This window comes from Perca flavescens, chromosome 7 (genome assembly GCF_004354835.1).
Source record: "Perca flavescens isolate YP-PL-M2 chromosome 7, PFLA_1.0, whole genome shotgun sequence".
Lineage (NCBI taxonomy): Eukaryota > Metazoa > Chordata > Actinopteri > Perciformes > Percidae > Perca > Perca flavescens.
In genome coordinates, this window is record NC_041337.1 from 14,342,896 (window position 1) to 14,359,737 (window position 16,842).

General features: G+C 41.7%; 1 protein-coding gene across 1 annotated transcript in view; it reads left to right on the forward strand.

The window, feature by feature from the left end:
- The window catches only part of LOC114558946 (serine/threonine-protein kinase WNK2), a 50,208-nt gene extending 33,388 nt beyond the window's left edge, over positions 1-16,820 (forward strand). The window contains 16 exon segments of the mRNA XM_028583268.1: positions 1,176-1,335; positions 1,441-1,557; positions 2,120-2,290; positions 2,746-2,797; positions 3,080-3,178; positions 3,580-4,367; positions 4,912-4,969; positions 5,062-5,135; positions 5,336-5,985; positions 6,638-6,864; positions 7,068-7,292; positions 9,149-9,247; positions 12,516-12,560; positions 13,062-13,363; positions 13,483-13,555; positions 15,154-16,820. Coding sequence (XP_028439069.1) covers positions 1,176-1,335; positions 1,441-1,557; positions 2,120-2,290; positions 2,746-2,797; positions 3,080-3,178; positions 3,580-4,367; positions 4,912-4,969; positions 5,062-5,135; positions 5,336-5,985; positions 6,638-6,864; positions 7,068-7,292; positions 9,149-9,247; positions 12,516-12,560; positions 13,062-13,363; positions 13,483-13,555; positions 15,154-15,167 — 3,154 coding nt within the window. The 3' untranslated portion in view covers positions 15,168-16,820.
- The last annotated feature ends 22 nt before the right edge of the window (positions 16,821-16,842 follow it).

Here is a 16,842-nt window from a genome sequence, read left to right on the forward strand (position 1 = left end):
CTCAGCCAGCTCTCAGGTTCTGTCAAATGGACATTAATCCCTAGTCAGCCTTCTGCCTGATGAGCAGTGACATGAATGTTGACAATGCAGTTGGTCTTAAACAGTTTTCCGTCCTCTTACTTCAGACTTAATGAATTAGAGGCTCTGTACTCAGGGAATTGCCATGTTGAAAGGATGCAGAGTAGAACATGCATTGGTTGGCTACATTGTTTTTTTGTCGCAAACTAAAAGTAATTAAACAAAAAGCTTAACACTAGCAAAAGCATTGCCTTTGCCTGTTTCTTTACACTCCCCGAGGCAAAGGAGGCAACCTTGTTTGCCTTTAGAAAATAATGATGGAACAACTCCTAACTAGCTAGCTGTTCCTCCTAAAGTAAAACCGGTCCAATTTCTTATACTGTATTATTTGTTGTGTAATGTGGACCTAGTTGACAGCTGTCTATTTTTCTGGAATTATTTTGACAAAAGGACACCTCTCCAGCTATACACAAATGTCTGTAAAACCAGAGTGCACTTTGATGAACACTCATGGCATCTATCGATCTGTCATATCATTGTGACCAGCAGCTTTACATTTCAGAAAGTTCAGTTGTTCCTTCATAATGGATGGATAGAAGATAGCTAATCCCCCACAAATCTATATCCCCTTCAAGCTCATGTGGAGTTTAGCGTCTCCCGTGGTTAATATATCAGGCTTTTGCCAAATCCTGCAGGCATTCCACAGCAACGATAAAACTTAGCAAAACCTTTTCACTAAACCACCATTAGCTTCTTTCCATTTCCACTACAAGATTTATCAATTGCACCCAGAAGATTGTGTGACACACACTTCCTTTTTATTAATCACACACCTTGTGTGTGTGTGTGTGTGTGTGTGTGTGTGTGTGTGTGTGTGTGTGTGTGTGTGTGTGTGTGTGTGTGTGTGTGTGTGTGTGTGTGTGTGTGTGTGTGTGTGTGTGTGTGTGTGTGTGTGTGTGTGTGTGTGTGTGTGTGTGTGTACACACCTATTGTCAATCCATCATCTTTATTTGGAACAGTTTTGAACATGTTTCACTTTGTAATCTTGAAACTAATAGTCCACTTCAACATAGAGCTGTGTGCTCAGTATTAATGTATTCATGAATAAAGCAATACATGCTTACACTGATGTACTTGCCTATCCTCACCAAAACCAGTCTCAACTCTGATGCCACGTCAGGGAAGGAGATGAGTGACGGTTACGAGGGGACATATGGAGGTAAAGGCGAAGGGAAAATCCGCAAACACCACCGCAGGTCTACACGCACTCGTTCTCGGCAAGAGAAGACTAGCAGGCCAAAGCTCAGCATGCTCAATGTGGGTAACCAAAATATATTCCAACAAGGAAAACATTTCTTTAAACCAATGTTCTAAATAATGTAATAGCAGACAATTAATTTATTGTGTCTGGTCTTATTGCAGGTGTGTAACACTGGCGATAAGATGGTAGAATGTCAGTTGGAAACTCATAACCACAAAATGGTTACTTTCAAGTTTGACCTGGATGGAGATGCACCGGAAGAGATTGCTACATACATGGTAAGTAGGAGACAAAGTCACTGCCCCTTCAATTAATGCAAAGGTATTTGTAATGTGGTAAGCTGCCTGAGCTTTATTACTGCTCAGAACTCTGAAACTCCCTGTGTTGCTGTTCTGAGCTGCAATGCAGCAAAAGTTTTTGTCTGTCTCTCTCTCTCTCTTGCCATTTCTCTCCTCCAATCCCAACTAATTCATATTTATAGATAGATAAATAAATATTCATGGCTCTACCAACTTATCATGTATAATATAGGTTGTCCAAAGCAAACACCTACTTGTGAAGTTTACATAAGCAATATATTGAATTAACTTTTATGATGTGAAATGCTTAGAAACATAAATACTTAAAAAAACGTATTAAATTATGCAAAAGTAGTAAATTTTCTTTGGCCTCAAATTGAATAGAGAATGTATCTGGAATTTTGTTTACTCTTAAAATGATTTTCCCCTCCTAAACATGCTAATACTTCTGTTGTCCCTGGCACAGTATTGTTTTAAACATTGCTTGTTAAAGCTTAAACCTTTAATGTCCTGTTACCTTTTTCTCCATTGTGCCCTTCAGGTGCAGAATGATTTCATTCTGCCTTTAGAAAAAGAAGTGTTTATCGAGCAACTGAAGGACATTGTGGACAAGGCTGAGGACTTGCTGAGTGAAGACGCCGAGAGTGAGAGGAACTCTGACCAAGGAGGCAGTCCCAAACAGTGTGAGGGAGCTGGCGCTCTGGGAACAGAGGTGAGAAAGTAACTGTTGACAGTTAATAGTTGCGATGGCACAATCTGTCTACTGCACTCTCAAGATGACTTTGCATGCAACGCTGCCAATAATGCTATTCTTGCTGATGTGATATTTTGATTTGAATTGATCTTTAACTGAATTTGTTTCTGATGTTCAGCTCTTTGGCTGGTTGAGGACATATTTAAATGCCTATTAAATTGATACACTTGCATCAAATCAGTGTAGTAGGGCCCCCGGATAGCTCAGTTGGTAGAGCAGGCGCCCATATATAGAGGTTTACTCCTCGGCGCAGCGGTCGCAGGTTTGATTCCGACCTGCGGCCCTTTGCTGCATGTCATTCCCCCTCTCTCTCCCCTTTCTTGTCTTCATCTCTCCTGTCAAATAAAAGTCTAAAAATGCCCTAAAAATTATCTTAAAAAAAAATCTGTGTAGTAATTTTTGCTTTTCTTTAGGGATTGAAGGCTTTCGCACCCAGCACACCACAGCTGGTGTACCAGCAAAATGGTAAGACTCTGAGCCACCTGGATCTTATAGATTCACTCAAGAAAATTCACTCACACTTTTCAGTTCCAGTTAAACTTAGCTGCCTCCCTGTACATCTGTATATTCTTATGAGGCCTGTAGTGATGAGGATGATTTTATGAATTACTTTGAAATCTGTTTGTATTCTCCCACGCTTTAGTTTTTTTGATTCCAAAGTGTTCTTTACCTTTTAGCTATTCTACTGAATTGATTTTATAGTATATGTGCATTTATGAGCTTTTTCTTTCTTTCTGTCCTTGAAAGTCCTCCACACTGGCAAACGCTGGTTTATCATCTGCCCTGTCGCTGAGACGCCTATGTTGGATAAAGAGAAGACTACATCTCACACCTCTACAGCCCAGGGTATGCACACTCAGAAATACAAAGTATCATTAATGCTTCCTTGATGTCTTGAGATTCACTACTTACTAAACGAAATTCTTTAATATGAGCAGCAGCTTTCTCTGCCAGGAGTATATTTTCTATAGGACTGAAACGGAATCGTTTGTGTCTTGCTGCTGTTGATAGTGAAGACGCTGTGCATGCATCAGAGTGTGCTTCTTTGTGGTTTATCCGTTGGGGTCAGTTATATAAGAGCGCTTCTTCAGTGGTTCTAGGCAGAAATTAAGGGCAGGATCTAACTCCAGCTGACAGAGCCTGGTGGGGGAAGGCGAGCAGTAATGTTAACACACTGGCACCTGCAGAACCCAGCCTCTCTTCTTTATGGCCTTGGTCATTTAACTCTAATCTTTTTATTTCTCCAGAATCTGAAAAGTCTGCCTCATCATCAGTCAGGCCCAACAGCAACACGACTGCAGTGTCTCCCCCAGTCACGTCTTTATGCTCCCAAAGCCCATCCTCCTCCTCTCTGCTCCCTGCAGCTCAGACCTCAGTGCAATCTCAAGACCAAAACATTGAAAAAACACGGATCCAGCAGCCTCAGCCCTGTATAAATAAACATCCCCTTGCTGCTGTTGGTGCCAGCCATCACAACGCCCTTCCTGTGGAAGAGCCTTGCATCTCTGCTGTCTCTATGGTAACGGACATTCCATGCTGCGCTATTGTGCCACCTGTCTCTCTGAATGTGAATGCTATTGATAAAGAAGCAGTTAGTGGTTTGACCTCTTCTCAAACTAATCAGGCCAACCAGAAGGCCAGTCCTACTGGAGAACTACCCCCTCAGCTGGCCTCCCATCAGTCTGTGGTCCTGCAGCAACCTTATGCCACGCCCATGCAGCCTGGGACAGTCACCTCCCAGCCCCAGAGTCCAGCCCATCAGAACTCCCAGTCCACAAGCCACCCACAGCCAGTAAGTGGGGGGCCAGGAGAGTCGGACAGTGAGGGACCACGCAGAGTGGAGTTTGCAGACCGCACCATCAAGACATTGGATGAAAAGTTGAGAAACCTGTTGTACCAGGAGCATACTCCCTCCCAGCCCTCTAGCACTGCATCTGACCCCCAGGCCTCCAGTACAGAGGGAGTAAGCTCACCTCCAGTCTCAGAAGGCCAAAGCACCGAGGGAGCACTTACAAAAAAGAAGGGGGAGCAGCTGGTAAGAGTGTGTGTGTGTGTGTGTGTGTGTGTGTGTGTGTGTGTGTGTGTGTGTGTGTGTGTGTGTGTGTGTGTGTGTGTGTGTGTGTGTGTGTGTGTGTGTGTGTGTGTGTGTGTGTGTGTGTGTGTGTGTGTGTGTGTGTGTGTGTAATCTGAGCATTCAAACATTGGTTAGGAGCTAAGTTAATGGCATCATCATTGAATCGTTTCCCTGCACTGTCATTGATTTGACTATTGGCTTGGCTATAAAGAGCAAGACTAATACTGTGATTTAGAAAGAGGGTTAGGATAACAAAATGACTGTCGTCAGCACCATAATTCATCGTGATCTCTTGCTCTGGCAGCTTCATTTTGTGTGTGCGTTTCTTTCTGTGCATGCTTCCAAAAACAAACCAGGGTCTGACTCATTCAGACAAAACTGAGGTCAGGAGAGGATAATGGCTAGCCTTACCACACTGATCTAGCACATGTAGCGATTTACCACTTGCCACTATTCAAATGATTCCAACCTCCCACACACACACCCTTCTCTTTTTCTCTGTTAGCCTCAGATTCCTGAGAGCACAGATAGCGTGGGTGCACTAAGTGACTCTTCAGTGGCAGGTAGGTAACATTATCTATGTAATGTCCAAATCACAATATTACTGCATGATAAGAGAATCATTTGTTTTGAAACCGTCTTCCTCATCCTTCAGCCATTAACAGGGGTTTGAACAGAAGAGATGTGACCACCAGCTCCAGTTCATATAGCTCCAAAAGCCGTTTTCAAGTAAGCTGCCACTTTCAAAACCCTTGAGGGCACATCTGCTCAATATAAATTTGAGTCTTTTTGACCAAATTAAATTATATTACAAGTCATGACTTATTCCAGTGTTTGTCCTGGGTCCAGGTTGTTGCTTAAAGTTGCATTGGTTGGTGAGGTTTATGGACCCTGATTTTGTTATGAACAAGGGCTTCTCTTCCTTTCAGATCATCCCCACTCCACCAGATGCCATTTGTCGTTTAGAGAAAAGCAAGACGACTTGCAGTTCCCCAGCACCCTCTAGTGGTTCTGGAGGGTCTCACAGCCAGACCCAGGGCCCAGGCAGGAAAGAGGACTGTGTGGCCATGGGCAGATCTGTGACAGCTGCAGCCTGTCCTGAGAATGCGGGAACATCCAAACTCCACAGTAGTAACCGTTACTCTGCCCCACCAAACTTCTACCAAGCCACCCCCACTTCCAGCCCTGATGTCACCCCAGGCCATATTCCCCGGGCCCAGACGATCGATACGCCGACTCATCACAACTACCACCACTCCTCTCACCACTACTCTGACTCAGCAGATGAAGATAGCAACAGCATAGCCCTTCCTCCAGCCCACCCCGCTCCCCCAGCTCATGCCCTGTCTGAGCACAGTGGAAGCGACCTCATGAAGAGGGCAGTGGCCTTCCTGCGGCGCTCTGGTCGGAGCAAAAGTGAGCAGAGCTCTGATTCACCGAGCCGACCGCCCGCGGCAATGAATGGTCACGCTCCCTCGCCTTCTGCAGGACATGCCCACTCATCCTACATCAGCAGTGACAATGACTCTGAGTTTGAGGATGCAGATATGAGGAAAGAACTGCAGAAGCTGAAAGAAAAGTAAAGTAACTTACACACATATGCATTCATCCACAGCTGCACAAATGTGTTGCATCGTCTGTGTATATGTGTAGGTAAGCTCCTCTGCATAGTCATCAGAAGTCTGTGCATGATTTAATTTACCATTATGGCATTTGGCAGAAAACAAGGTTGTGTTAACCGACAATAGTAATTGACGATAGATGTAATCATGTTTAATGGTCACGACTGCCTAGTAGTCGAGACGTTTTGGCAAAGGAGGCTTATCCTCTATCAACATTATTGATTATTGAAGTATTACATTACCAAGGTATTAAAAATAAGGGTGTTTTCCCACTTTATTGAAAATGACTGATGACTAACTAATTAAGTGTGACTTAAGGCTGCAAGTAGCAGCATAAATCTGTGCTAGTATACGAAAAGTGCTAAAGTAATGGTATGAAAACAAATGTTAGTAACTTTTTACCAACAAGCAGACAGTCCATGCTAATCTAAGGATGTCCCTTGATGCAGGTTTTATGACTGCAAGATCCAGTGACCGAGGCTTTAGTGGACTACATGGAGAGTGTATTACTGAGGCAATGCTTAAAAAAAGACAATGGAAAAAAAGATGCCGAAATTGAATAGCAGCCAGTTAATTTCTGTCTGTTCTCTCCCTGTACCTTCTCACTAGACACATGAAGGAGATCTCTGAGCTGCAGGCGTTCCAGAGAAGTGAGATTGAGCATCTGTACACTGAGCTGGGCAAAACACTGCCCCCCAATGTCGGCCTACTTCATGCTGCACCCCCAAGTGGTCGCAGGCGCAAGGCCAGCAAACACAAGCTGAAGGCTGGAAAACTGCTCAATCCGATGGTGCAGCAGCTCAAAAACAATCTTAACACCTCCACAGAGAGGAAAGGTGTGTGGGTTTGGATGGTGTGGTGACAAGTGGTTTATGGGATGATTTGTGTGTATGGGAGAACATTTTCAGACTGAAGCACACAAGTGAAAACGCAGGAATGGCGTCCGGTTCAGAAAACCGTAGGAGTGTGCGATTCGCAAGTGATTCACTCTGACTCACACTTTTCTCTTTCTTTTATTTATTTATTGTTTTGCTCCAAGGTGAGAGTGCTGCCAGTTCATCCAGCTCCCCGGCGAAAAGTTCAGTTCTGTCAGATGGCTCTGCCCACTCCAGTGGCAGCTCTAGCTCCAGCAATGAGCCCAGTGCAGCCCCAGAGCAGGTCCACACCCAGCAACCCTGTTCCTTAAAGGGCTCTTTCTCCTCAGACAACATCTACGCTGGGCTACACGGCGATGGGACAGCCAACCAAGCTGGCCCTGGCCAAGGTACACATTGTGTGTGTGTGTGTGTGTGTGTGTGTGTGTGTGTGTGTGTGTGTGTGTGTGTGTGTGTGTGTGTGTGTGTGTGTGTGTGTGTGTGTGTGTGTGTGTGTGTGTGTGTGTGTGTGTGTGTGTGTGTGTGTGTGTGTGTGTGTGTGTGAGACATGCTATCTACAAAACAGCCACTAAGGTAAATGCTTAACAGTGTTAATGTTGTCCCTTCTGTCAAGAAGGTTCAAGAGTCTCATCTCAAAGGATTACAGACACAAACGCACATAATTGTGTATAGTAATGTGTGTAGTACCACTTAAAATACATATATAACATTTTAGCCATATGGTAAACGTAAACATTTGTAAATGTATTTATGAGATGGCTAGCATCTGTCTGATTGAGAAAAGGAGAAGTGGTACTTATGTGCTATACATAAATATTTGCATTGCGTCCTGGTATATACCATGTGTACCATTACGCAAGTAATAGGAATGGACCGATTTTTGAAAACTTTAAATTTCTGATAATGATAACCAATAATTGTTTGAAAGCTGGGGTTGGCACATTATCCAATAATTCAAGTGGTACACATTTTAAAGTTCACAATTTAAATTCACAAACTTGTACTTTGTTTATGTAGCCTGGGAGAAATAAAGAACAGTGAGTTAATATTCAGTTCATGCCAAGAACTTGATGTAAAAATGACGTACATGGGTTCTAAAAAGTAAAATAAAAAATCATGGAAAATGATTCTCAGTTAATCTACTATAATCCACAGTATAGAAGATAATATATTGATAATAAATAATATTATACATATACACACATATTATATAAATATGACTCATTGTTTTTCAGCAGCCATTATATAACCAAATTATTAACCAAGCCGCGTTTAAGTCTACTACAAGTTAGACAGACAAAAATAGAGACACACACATGTTAAGGCTGACATGTTGGTCACTGTCCCTCTTGGCTATTGTAAAACCAAGAGCTGTCTACATTCTAACAGTCAGTAACACCTGATAACAACTAAAACATGGCTCTTTTATGTAGTTTGCTAACAGTATTTTGGAGTTAGCAATGAGACGGGATATCCTTTTTAGTGACCACAGTATCCCACCCTCCTAGTTTTATAATTTGAATCTGTAGCAGTTTGCCATGTTTTTTAGTTTGAAAGGTTTTGATTTAGTTAAACTTGCTTTAAGATAGTCAACAGAACCCAACAGCTTTATGCAGCTAATAAACGTATATTTCTGTCTAAAATATTTTTGTTGCATCTATGCCTCAGTCAAAGTCTTTGTTTTTTTTCTTTGAGAAGTTGTGGTTCAAATGTATTTTCTTTTTTAATTTACTCAAATATGTTTAACAGATTATTTATTATTAGTTGATCATTTTGATCTAACTAATAATAAACTAACTAAACAAAGTTTTTTTTTTTTTTTTTTCGGTACAATTTATTTTACTATATTTTAATCTAATGCTGTAGTGTATTTTCTGGTTTTATGCTATGACAAAAGCACATTTAGAGACAGGTGCAAATTACTACAAGCTGTAAATCTGACCCCATTAAATAAGCAATATTAAATTAATAGACAAACTAATAATATCAGGGTCAAAACCCAAACATACAACCACAATACCCTTACCCGGTAGTTCCTGAGATCCCCTTATAATGCTCGATTATCAGTTGTATATTGGCTGAAATTTCTCATTAATTACCAGATATACTGTAGTGGGGTCCTGTAATCGTGCACTCCTTTGCTGGTGCTTTTGATGGTGGGGGTTTCTCATCCCAGTCTCTGTACACTTTTACAAAGTGTCTCTCTTGTTTCTTCTCTTCTTCCCTCTTATATTCATTTTTACAGGCTGGACGGTTTACCACCAAACGTCAGAGAGAGTCACCTATAAATCTAGTAGCAAACCACGCACTAGATTCCTCAGTGGACCTGTGTCTCTGTCCATCTGTTTGTATTTGTTCTTTAATATTTCCCCTCACTCATTTCCATCTTCTGTTTATTTAACCTGCCTCTCTCTTCTATCAACCAATTTTTTTTTTCTGTAATATAGTGGATCTTCTATTTCACCCTCCTCACAGGCCTACTCACCTGAAATACATCACCCATTTTCTATCCCTACTCCTCGCCCCCCTCCCTCAACAACCTCAAAGCTTGTGATCTGTATTATATTTTTTCTGGCTGCCAGAGAATATCCAGCACATGCACAAATTCAACTGAATCTAGCTAATGTAGGCACACGTCACCAGAATCAAGGGCTTGTGCAGCCAGGAAATGTTTCTTTTTCATCTTCAAGCAATCAGTGAAGCAGGTCACATTTCTGTGTAGCCTGTGTTTTGGCCTATGACTTTGCTGAAAGTCCCTTACTTGTTACTGCTGTTAGACATTGTAATTGGTGCAGAAGTGTTTGTGGACACTTAAAAGTCAAAAATGACGCTTTTGGTTCATTTCCATAGCCAATAGCCAGGGCCAGGTTCCCAGTCATGTTTGTCACTTCCTGGAAAAGAGCCATTATGTGAATTTGATTAAAGCCACTGTGTAGAAATGAAATTTCTGACTTTGGTGCCCCCCAGTTGTAGTAGTACCAACAAAGACAGGCCGCTACACATATTTAACAGAGTTGCAAATCCAACACCAATTCAAGTGGCATGCATTTGGATATCAATTTAGAAAATTGATACTGACAGTAGGGCTGAATTTTGTCAGTCAAATTGGATATGGCTGTTCAATACGCTTTTTTTCATGTTATCAGCAACACTCTATTGATCTGCCAGATTTTTGAATGGGGGGGTCTGTGGGATGTTCAGGGTGACAATAGTTTATATCCACGATGTTCCACTTCTGAGATTGCTCGGTGCTGCTGGAAATTCCACCGGATGTCACTCTTTTCGGCCGGATGTCTGTTACCTCCCGCTTTTTTTGTGTTGAAATTCTAAACTCCTGGGGTCTTATTTATAAACATGGCGTACGCACAAAACGGGGCTGAAAATGTGCGTACACCACTTCCCATGCAAAGGTTGTGATTTATAAAAAACTTGACAGGAGAATATGCGGTCCTGCACGCAAAATCTGACCCATGCGTACGCACATTTTGGAGACAAATAGGAATTGGCGACGCAGATGGTGAGGTGGTGAACTGAAGTCAGACTGCAGAAAGTACATGTGGGAATAACGATTAGGCTACTCTTAATATGTTTAAGTATTAATGCCTCACGCACATTTCTTCACACCATATCATGAAGATTGTACTGAGTGATAATTGTTCTGAGTGATAATTGTTCCATAAACACCTCCAACTCAAATCTTAAATCAAAAGTCGTTCTTAATATTTAATCAGCGCTGTCTCGCCGTCACATTGTCCGTTATGGAGCGCAGGAGGAGGAGATGGCCCGACTGCATGGAATACAAGATATCATCAAATACCCTAGCATATAACTGCAGAACACAGTGTAAATAACGAAATATCTGTCTTTAAAACTGTGCATATATCATTAAATGTCAAAGTCTGGAAATACAGCCGTTAAGCTATCACGCAATCGTTACGCTCTATGTCCTCGTTATCAGTCCGAACTTTAATACTGATTGGTGCCTCGATTTGGAAAAATTGAAAATGGGCTTGAATGGGCTCTTGGCCAGACTGACTTGCAGAGCAAATCTCAAATTTACCGGAAGTTCATCAGGGTTTTCCCAAGCTAGGTGGGAAGCACCGTCTCTGGTGGTCAGAAAGAATGAAGTACAACAAAAAGTAACTGGTTCTATAAATTCAGAATTACCCCAGACTACCAAGACACCATTCAGTTTCTTGGCATGAAGATTGAAAAGGAAAGATTGCCAGGGTGTGTATGCCTCTTATAGATGTGTGTGTGTGTGTGTGTGTGTGTGTGTGTGTGTGTGTGTGTGTGTGTGTGTGTGTGTGTGGCCTCCAATACCCAGGCTGCAAATAACTTGGATGTTATAGGTATTTATCTGTACTGTGGCAATCATCCACAATTTACAGAAGCACTGTTCCATTCATAACCATACAATTGTGGGTATAATGCCCCGTCCCACTCCTACAAATGCTTTGTGCAGTGCTTCTGGCTTAAAGAAAACCAGACCCCGCAATCGCACTGGGGCTAGATCTCTCCAAACATGGGCCTGAGGTCAGATCTAAAACAAGACAGTGTGCCTGTTTGCACAAGTGTGTCTGTACATGTGTAAGAGAGAATGCCAAAACCTTTATTTGTTGTGTGTTTCCATCCACTCTTAATTTTGATTGTGTAACATCTCCCAAGTCAAGGCACTTTGCCCAAGTCAGTAAGCATCTGTATACTAACACAGAGAAAAAAAACCAGCCCTTCCCTGATAGGCAGGGCTCTCTTTGTCCCTCATGTTTGGATGGAGAAGACGTGCATGGTGCAGGCGCCAGGCAGGGCACTGATGGAGGCTTGCTCCGCCATATGAAGGGCTGTATCATCAATATTACTCCTTTTTTATTTATTTTTTTTCTCCTTCCACCTCTCCTGAGTTACATGCATGTTTCTGACAAGTGTTGACTCTGAGTTTCAGCTAGTATCTGTGTGCTCTTTTAGTTTGAAGCTTTATTTATTTTGGTTTCACAGGCATTTTCACATCGACAAAAGGATCTCTTTTTAATCCAGGCTCCAGTCTTCCTTTTAGAAAACTAAAATTATCTTGGTCTCTCCCTACTAACTAATGGACCATATCATTCATACATTTTACAAATCCGTAAAAACAAATTATTTTACTCTTTATTTGTAAAGGCAATTTAAGATTTATAGAGTTCTGCATTTTACCAGATTTCTGTCCATCACAAAAAAGAAGAAAATATTTTTTGTTGTATTCAGTAATGTATTCAGTTAATTTAAAAAGCAGCATAAAATATGGTGGTCTTCATCCTGACATTGTTGCTATAAATGAGGGAACTTCAACACACAACATCAGAAACCAAAGCTAGGAGTGCTCTCTCTTAAGCTTGTCAGGTAGTTTCTAATAGTCAACTTTTCAAATGATTGTCTACTTAAGAGAACACCTAGGCTCCTTCTTCCAGTCCGCCTCACTGATTTTTAAAACTCCTTGTCCTCCTTTTCCCTCTTTCTCTCTCCCCAATTGTTTTGATAGCTGAATGTGCTTTTGAAGCAGCTTTTCCACATACTTGTGGTGTGCAGTGTGTCCTGGCCTAACTGTTTCTGTCTTGTGCTGTTTTACCTTTTTATAGGGTCCACTCTGAAACGACTATGTCTAGGCAAAGAGCGCAGTAGTAGTAACTATCTCATTTACTTACTCTCTGTCTTTCTTACTCTGTCCTTACTATTTTAGTACTCCTTATGTTTGTCTGTGCACTTTATTTTCTCTTTTTTTATTTTGGCACTTTGAAAATGTGGCCGTTATTATTGAAAATGTGGGTACTCTACAGATTGTTGCATTATTTTACATTTCTTGTTGTTTTGCATGGTAGTGCCAATGTCTTGATTGCTGAATTTTGTCATTGCTTGCATATCAAACATTTAATTTGTCTATGATTACTCATGAAAGTCATTCATGTTGCAATCCTTTGGCTGCTATGTTGGCAAAATATGTCACAGTAAATAAGTTGCATACACATTTACTCTGGCCTCAACAAAGCCATTAGGACTATTCTATATTATAGGTATATTGTGTCACAACTGCCTTTTATATTACGCCATAAAGCAGCCAATTGATTTGACTGTAAATTTTTTTTTACTAAACTGGCCAGATTTTGAAGCCCTTTGTGTCTTGGCAGGGTCTACTCTCAACACCACCACAGCTCAGACAGCCTCCAATCAGACACAGGCGTCACTCACCACAGCTACACCGTCACCATCTCCCCAGCCAATCACACAGCTCGCTCAGGTCCAGACCAACAACAGCAACAACAAGAGAGGCACGTTCACCGATGATCTTCACAAACTGGTAGATGACTGGACGAAGGAGACTGTTGCTGCAGCTAATCAACCACGCCCCTCCCTCAACCAGATCAAACAGCAGAGACGCCAGCAGGACCTGGAGGGCAGAGCGCCACCCATGGGAGCAGCTACACATGAGGTATTGGAACTGGAGGTGTGCACTCAGGGATAGATGATAAAAGGATCAGTTGTACTTTGATCTTTTACATTTGAGGCAGTCTATGCACTACTTTGTACAACAAGTCCCTTCTGTTTCAGATGAAATGCCATGTTGGTCCACGCAAGTTCCAGCTGCCTCTTTCCTGCCCCCTGACAGCTGCTTTAGGCCCTGGTATGCCCACAACTCTAGCTCCCAACTCCTCAACTATGCTCCCTCCTGGGTACCTTTTGCCAGCAGGCTCCTATGGCGGGATGGTTCCTGGTCCTCTTTACCCCCAGCAGTGGCCTGGCATGCCTACTCCTGTCGGGTCTGTGGGTCCTGTAGGCCTGCTTGGTGCTTCAAGAATGATGCCCTATGCCACAATGGCAAACGCAGGGATCCAAGCATACCCTCTGGTCATGCCCGACTCCGAGAATGGCCCGTGTCCAAAAACCACTAGGACTACTTAATCTGCTAACTAATATTTGTTTGTGTGTATGGGCATGATTGTCCAACACCACTCTGTTCTGGTTCACCAGAGCCACACATGTACATCATTTGATCTTGTAGTGTTGATATTCTTTATACATCACCTATATTTGTGTGTGTGTGTGTGTGTGTGTGTGTGTGTGTGTGTGTGTGTGTGTGTGTGTGTGTGTGTGTGTGTGTGTGTGTGTGTGTGTGTGTGTGTGTGTGTGTGTGTGTGTGTGTGTGTGTGTGTGTGTGTGTGTGTGTGTGTGTGTGTGTGTGTGTGTGCGTGCGTTTTGGTTTTGACTAAACTCAGCCATACAAGACAATTTGTCTGCAGTCACACAAAACATTTCACTTTATTCTTTATAACTGCAGTTTACACATTGATTTTTGCCTTTCTCTGTATTACGTACACTATTCACTACATTGGAATCCAAATAACAGTGGTTTCAGATACAGTAACACAGGGGTGTCAAACTCATTTTCCCAGAGGGCCACACTGGAAAAAGAGAATCCCACCGAGGGCCAGACATGGAGAGTTTATTGACGTGCTTTTGTTACCGCATGTCACTTTATTTTAACATTTTGGTAGCTTTTTTCCTCATTTTTGTTGTAACTTTTTTGTGGCTTTCTCAGACATTTGTCACCTTTTTTGTAAATCTTTTGCTTTTTCCGACATTTTTGTACGCTTTTTGTCGCATTTTTGTTGACGTGAAACCCTACAAAAGTCATTAAAAGAGTTCCTTAGCCATTGTAGAATTTAGCAAATCAAGCAAAACAATGATTACAATTTTTTTTTTAAACAACAACCAGTTTCTCAGCCTGAATATGAAAACTCTATCTGATGCTTCTGGGGGAATTTCTGATTCTCAGTCGACAAATCTGCCCAAATTCTGCTTTGAATGTACTTTTAAAAAAACACTTTCCTGTGTTTCTGGTTTGGCGCAAAACTAGGCAGGGCAAAACTTATTGTGAACCCAAATTGATATATACGGGTCGAATATAAAACTGCAAGGGGCCGGATTTGGCCCGCGGGCCTTGAGTTTGACACGTGCAGTAACAGGACAGGATTTATGATGAAGATATTTGAAGGAATGTAGTGCCTTGAACATTGATTTATGGATAATTTGTTCTTCTGTGAAAGCATGTCTGCATCATAGTTTGAGTGCAGTGCCTTTTTTTTATGCATTACTGACACTTTTGTTTTTTGTTTACATATGTATGCCCTTGTATAACTGCACTTTTAATACAGTATATGCTCTTATTTAAAATAATAAAATCATGTTTTAACCCTTGTTTACTTTCCACCCCTGTGACAGATGGATTGCCATAGTGGTGAGATGTACCGTTGCCTTGCAGAAACAAATGGTTAATGTACGACTGATGAGAGAAGAAAAAAAAAAAATTACGCCAGCAGCCAAATCCACTCTTTCGGGTCAAATGGTTCAGTCGGACACAGCCTCTTTTTGATAGGACAACTGATGCATTGGGCAGCACAAGAGTTGGCAATGTTGTAGCCTTGTGCTCAGACGAAAGGTGGTGTCCAGAGCCATATATACTGTACATAGTTCTTTCTACAGAATATGCCTCTGGAAGTGTTCTGATCAGAATGTAGCAATTAATATGTGAAGGCTTGAGGCTTAAAAGTGCAATTTAACCCCCTCCACAAAGCTTTGATCGTGGCCTTGCCACAAGCCTTATCTCTGGTGTGCGCCAGGAGCAAGCTGAAGAGTTGAACAAAGTTACAAATCACCAAGCAACAGACAAGTTACCTTGTAAAGTATAAACATTACAAACCAAGCAAACAACTCACTACTGCTAAATGTTCTTTCAACCTGGCTATCCTACTACTCAGCATACACTATATGTGAAATGTTTTGTGCGATCACCAGTTAGGTCTGATGTTTTTTAAATTATTTGATGTTTAAAGCTTGACTTTTTAATGCTGCTATTGTCTGAGGTGATTCCACTGTACAGTTAAGCATTACAGTCACATGAGATGGTACTTAAATGAAAACAACTCCTCAAATTAAATTCACGAATGAGACCCTCACAAAGCAGTGTTTTGCCCTGTTGACATTTTGATGTGTTTATTTTCCAAGTTGCTTTGGATGACAGCATTATTTTTTTTCAATTTTCTTTTCAGTGATTCAGAATTCAAATGATACTTGATGCGGGAGATTTGCACAACAATACAGTATAGTCTCCCTTAATTCTAACCTGTTTAAGAGTTTCCTACACTGTATATAGTGGGTTTCACCGCCTGTACTTTTTTATCACTGACGAGCATGGCCAACTTTTCATGTTTCACAAAGCAAAGAAACAATACAGCTACAATGGTTAAATATTTTACATCTCAACACATTTGAAAGGTTTCAGCACCCCGATGTCTGCCAAGCTGTGAATTGTACAGTTTTCTTGTAGTTTATATTTGTAAATTTTTCTTTTTTTTTTTGACTGTTTAGAGGTGGTGGTGGGGGAGGGGTTGCTTTGATGTATATTATTCCATAAATTCAGTTTGAATTGGACTTTTATAGGATATTATGCAGAGTCTTCTGCTTTGGTGAAATACTTCCAGTAGTAAGAGATTTCTGTTCTCTGTCACTTGTATCTGGTTTTGTTCCACTTCCTTGGTTGCCAACTCATGGTTAGCAGAGGAAGGAATAACTATTGTTTGCATATTCATTTGGATGCAGTGTTTAAACGGATGGAGCTGAGATTACGGAGGAGGAGGAGGAGGAGGAGGAGGAGGAGGAGGAGGAGTAGGAGCAGTCCTGACACTTTCTACTCTGCTCATCTCACTTCTCTCTGGACAATATTGCCCCCTGGTGAATCTGCTCTGATGATCAAAGGCTTGTATTCAAACTGTGTGGGATTGCTTCTGCCTGCTGAATGTCCCACTGCATTACCCCACCCAACCCTGCTGCACTCTAATCATCACAGACTGTATGTTGAGAGAGAAATAAATATTATTTTGTGCTTGATAGTGTGCGTCCTTGTTTTTATTG